The sequence below is a fragment of the Triticum dicoccoides genome, chromosome 7B (assembly GCF_002162155.2).
Source record: "Triticum dicoccoides isolate Atlit2015 ecotype Zavitan chromosome 7B, WEW_v2.0, whole genome shotgun sequence".
Taxonomy (NCBI): domain Eukaryota; kingdom Viridiplantae; phylum Streptophyta; class Magnoliopsida; order Poales; family Poaceae; genus Triticum; species Triticum dicoccoides.
Window position 1 is genome coordinate 439,801,221 of NC_041393.1, and position 5,221 is coordinate 439,806,441.

Below are 5,221 nucleotides of genomic sequence, written 5' to 3' on the forward strand. Positions count from 1 at the left end.
TCCCATATCTCGTTGATAAGGACGTCAGCATAGATGCCAGCCCCATCGATGCGGTGGAAGGCGAGGTGGTGCGGAATGTGCTGAAGGGCTTCAACCTTTACTAGCACGATGATGCATGAGAAATCGTTCCCATGGAGGCAAAGGTGATTGACACCAAGGAGACTTGCAAAGCCAGCTACGCTGGTCGAGACCCCTTTGCGATCCCACAGCTCAAGCGGCATTTTTTCAAGAGAGAGGCTGACTATGTGGCGAAAGGAGAAGGTGAAAGCGTTGTCTCCGGCATTGTGGGGGAGGATGTCGACGCGGCGAGTGCCGGTCTCGATAGGACTGGCAGACATGGCTGCTGCCTGTTCCGACTCCCGGAGGAAGACGACATAGACAGTGCCCGTGGTGCAACCAGCGTAGCGCACGTCCGTGATGCGAAGGCGTTCGCGGAAGAGGCGCTTAAGCCATGGGAGGTAGCCGGGTAGGGGTGGGGTGATGTTGACTAGGGCAGACTAGTGCATTCTGGTCGGGAAGGAGAGGGTAGTGGACATCAAGGGAGGTGGGGCGTCCGCGTACGACCGGTTCCATGGCGGTGAAGGGAATGAGCTCGTTGGAGCAAGGTTGGTGGTGCGTTAAGGAGGAAGGTTGGGGGGCTTGGGGGGCGTTGTGTCGTGGGAGACGCTCTTGGCTGCTATAAGTAGTCGGGGCTGAGGCGCGAGGAGCCGGGAGGCTACGTTGGTTCTCAGGGTGGTGGGCATGGCAAAGAGAGGCAGTGTGGCCCACTTGTCGGCAAGACCAACAAACAATGGGATCACGGCAATCTTTCCTTCGGTGGCTGTAAGAAAGGCATCTAAAGCATCTAAGATGCAGATCTTTTGGCTTTGTGAAGCGCTTTGCAGCATTGGTCTTGGGGCGAGGTGCAACACAGGCGCGCTGCCCAGGGACTAGATTAGACAGGAGGGCCTGCAGGTAGGAATTATGACGATGAACTGCTGTGCCATTAGGTTGGTAATCGCAACAGTCGTCAGCATCGACTCGTCCGGGTGGTCGCGTGTCTTCGGCGTGCCCGCTTGCGGGGCAAGCTGATTGGCGGAGTTGTTCGGTTACCAGCGTGGCAGAAGGATTTAAGTCAGGTGGGGCATGATTGCGGTTGCATGGGGCATGCAACCCGGCGGCCTTGCTCACGGCAGATCGCAGAAAACCCGGAGGGCATCGATCGCGCACGTCCCGCGAGGGGGGGTGGTTCAGAGACGAGCATGGGTGTGGTCCTAGTATCGACGGGAGACCTGGGCATGCAGCGTGCATGGCAGGACAGCCCAATGCACGCGAGGGGCATCGAGTGGGTCGTGGGCGTACAGAGAAGCTGACAGTAAGAGCGCCCCAGCGCCATGCGCCACGTCGCACAATCTCCCATGCAACACTTGCATGGGCAACTTGAAATTCGAAATGCCCAACGGTCAGCGGCCGGACCCTGAAGCCGGCCGGGGAGCCGCCAAACCAGTGGTGGAGGAGGCCTGCAAAGAACTCCGGCGAGCAAAAAACTCCTGGGGTTAGGAGGTGGCCGGCGAGGAAGGAGGCCTGGCGGGAGCCAGCCACGGGCGCAACCGTACCAGAGCCATACAGGGCTAGCATGCGATCCTCAAAGCGAGCGCCCAACTCATCAGGTGGCCGCATGGCGCCCTCGTCGTCCAGCAGGCGCGCGTAGCTAGAGGTCCGATCGCGCGAACGAACTAGTCGCACAAAGCAACAGCATGCAACTAACAGCGTACCAGCCGCGTACGGGGGAAGAAGAAGCAAGGGGGCCGAGGTAGCTCAAAGCGAAAAGAAATGCAGGTGCAGCTAAATGCAAGAGATGCCAAGAAATGCAGGATGCAACTTGTAGTAAGGTGGGCGGAAGCAGAATGCAACTAAATGGTAGCGGAGAAGGGTGCAAGTTAGCTTGGACTTGGTGAGATCAAACAAAGCAGAGAGGGTCAAAGAGCTCAACTCGTTAGCATCACGAAGCGCATGTCTACCTGAGGGAGCCAGCCGGTCGTAGACGAGGAGTACCTGAGGTCGCCAGCCATGGACTAGGGTTTGCGGTTGCGGAGCTCAGAGTGAGCGACGGTGAAAGGCGGTGGCCGCCGTGCTCAGAGCGAGCAACGGCGGTATGCGGTGGCCGCCGGGCTCGGAGCGAGCAACGGCGGAGTTCTCTATGGCGAGTACTAGGATTTGAATCCTCCCATCTCAAGTTATAGCAATGTGCAACCATAAAGAGCAAAGATTTCAATATGGACTACATACAGATGTATATAGACATATTTTAGAGTGTAGATTCACTCATTTTGCTCCGTATGTAGCCCATATTGGAATCTCTAAAAGGTCTTATATTTAGGAACGGAGGGAGTGTTTACTAAAGCATTCATTGTCACTAAACCCTAGTGAGGGGCAGAATTACAAAATAAGACCCACCTACAAGAATTACAATTTGCATGTGGATCTACAAGCATTTATATTCCTAGACTCTCCCTTCTGTGTTCCTACCTACTGGCGACAGCATGTTGGTTCATGTGCTAACAATATCTAACAGCTACCCATCCCATTCCCTCAAAAAAAAAAAGCTACCCATCCCATTGTTTCCGTCTTATTCTTCCAAGTCACATTTGTCTCGCGTCTCATGATGTATCCAGCTGCGGAAAATTGTTTAGAAGTTCGTGTTTTGAAAGCTAATGAGTAGTATTCGGTATGTGAGGGAGATGTAAAGCAAGTACTTCTGCAACATCGAACCTGAGTTCCATGCTGAGGCTGCGCAACAGCAATTGCCACCATGCAGGTTGGACAGCGAACAGTTATGCCAAACGGGACCTGCAGTAACTAAAATGTGTTACTGTAACACTTAAATTGCACTAATTTAATGTGCACAAGATATATTCCATTCACTAAGGCACCCACATGTCAACATTGGATATTCAATTTTCACCAAAACTATCAAATTTCTAAGATATTCAGAACTACTGGCATTGTTGTGGCAATGTGCAATCTTGTAATATTAATACTGCCAAACTGTTCAAAATTAGACTGCATAGAAAAGATTTTAAGTACTATGCAATATAATAATATTTTTTCTACTCTGTTAATATTCAAAGGAGATATATTCGAGACATACTAAGTCATGCAACATGCAAAGTTTGATATGTTGGCTCTCAAACAAAGATACCCCTAGGAGGCGAAGGAGGTCCTGGATAAATTGGGATATTTAGAATGTTCATGAGCTGATTTTACTTGCTATGCCCTCCAAACAAAGGTGTGCCTTCTGCAAATCGCCAGATGGCCGCACCTAAGAGTACTTGACCTTGCGAATTTCAAACTTGATCCCATGTGTTTTAATATGTAACTCGCTTAATTCCTTCTTTATTGCTGTTCAGTCCAAGGTAGGAAAAAAGAAAGTAGTGCCATACATAAATGATTTCCCACTGAATCCTTTGTCAAATGAACACTTCTGAAGTACATTTATTGCTATCTGCTAAATTTTCTATTTGCAATTTCTTGGTAGAAATTATTCATATCTTGATGGAAATGCTACGACATTGGGATGGCAAGATGATTATTCTGGGACTCATTTTGTATCGCACTCATTCATATCCAAAATCACAAATTAAGATGATTAAAGTTGTCAATTAGGTCCACATAGAATTAAACTGCAAAGCAGAAAAATGAAGAAAGTAAGCACTGGGATAGATAGCAGACAGATATTTTGTGTTGTTATGCGAAGTATCTAGTATCTATCAGTTAAAAGGGTTTCTGAAACTACAACTTCATGGGTCAGAAATACTTGGCACACCAGATTGGAGGATCATGCGACAGATGACATAAGCACACGACATTGCTCTGGCACATGAGTTCCTAACACGAAACCTCACCTCCTCTGCAGAAGATACACCCGCACGGGACACGTAGTCGACTATCCTGATAGCGTCAGAAACGCGCAGAGCCGCCGCCAATCGCTGGACCAGCAACGCGTAGGTCCGCGCGTCCGGCCTTGCCCAACTCCAGCGCCCCACTGCAAACTCAGAGTTGGACACCGGACTCAGCAGCAGTCAAGCAACTCGTGAATGGATAAAACAGCAGAAGAGCAAGGCGGGCTCACCTCGCGCCAGGCCGGAGCGCATCGCGTCGAAGACGGAGAGCGCGAGGTCGACGTTGCCCCGGTCAAGCGCCGCCGCTAATATCGCATTGCAGTCGGACGCGTCGAGGGACGCTTTCGAGCCGGAGCCAGCCCCGCCTCCCAGCGACTCCGCGATAATGTCCAACGCTCGGTCCGCGTCCTCTACCCCGGAGACCCTCCTGAGGAGGTCTGCGTCGAGCGAGCTGTCGCCCGGCGCTTCTGACGAGCCGGCGCCATCACCGGCTGCCGCGGAGCTGGCCCTCTGCAGGGAGGGCCAGCGGGAGGACGGTGGGAAAAGGAAAGAGAAGCCGGTGTTGGTGGCGCACGCGAGCGGCGGGGGATTGAGGGGGCGCGGCGGATGGTGGACTGCGGGCGCGGGTGGGAGGAAGGCGAGCGCCATGGCCGCGTGGTCTCAGAGGGAAAACGTCGAGCACATGTCGCGCCCGTTTGGTTGTGGATGAGGCGCGGGTGGTGGAACTGGAACGGAACGGCTGCACACGGACATGGCGATCCCTATTTCGCGCGTAGGTCGCTCGCGCAGCCTCGCCTGAGCGCGAGCGCGAGACTGGCCCGGCCCAGCGCTTGGCAGGCCAGAGCCTCGTTTTTTTACGTTTTTTTTCTTTTTAACTTTTCTTTGTATTTGCAAATATTCTAAATATTTAGATTATAAAAAATATATTTTGAAAATGTTAATAATGCGTTTGAAAATGTTAAACGCGTATAGAAAAATTGTTACGATGCATACAAAAAATGTACAATGTGTATGGAGAAATAGGCATAAAAATATAAGTTTTCAAAAATGTTAATAATCTATTTGGAAAATGTTAAATGTCTACAAAAAAATCAATGTATGCGAAAAATGTACAATGTGAATGGAAAATATAGAAATAAAAATATACTCCCACCCTCCGAAAATACTTGTCAGAGAAAACGATGTACTTTCGTTCTAGATAATATATTCGTATCCATTTTTCTGACAATTATTTTCTGATGGACGGAGTATAAGTTTTCAAAAATGTTAATCAAGTATTTTAGAAAATTTTAAACAGGTATAGAAAAAATTCTGATGTATACAAAAAACATACAATGTGT

General features: G+C 50.1%; 1 protein-coding gene across 6 annotated transcripts in view; it reads right to left on the reverse strand.

The window, feature by feature from the left end:
- LOC119335787 overlaps positions 1-4,605 on the reverse strand; it is a 21,544-nt gene extending 16,939 nt beyond the window's left edge. For all 6 annotated transcript variants that reach the window (XM_037607860.1, XM_037607864.1, XM_037607862.1 and 3 more), the window contains exons 1-3: positions 4,112-4,605; positions 3,885-4,024; positions 2,752-2,829 (exon numbers count right to left, since the gene is read on the reverse strand). In XM_037607860.1, coding sequence (XP_037463757.1) covers positions 2,752-2,829; positions 3,885-4,024; positions 4,112-4,529 — 636 coding nt within the window. In that variant the 5' untranslated portion in view covers positions 4,530-4,605. The remainder of the gene's footprint in view (positions 1-2,751; positions 2,830-3,884; positions 4,025-4,111) is intronic.
- Between the last annotated feature and the right edge of the window lie 616 nt (positions 4,606-5,221).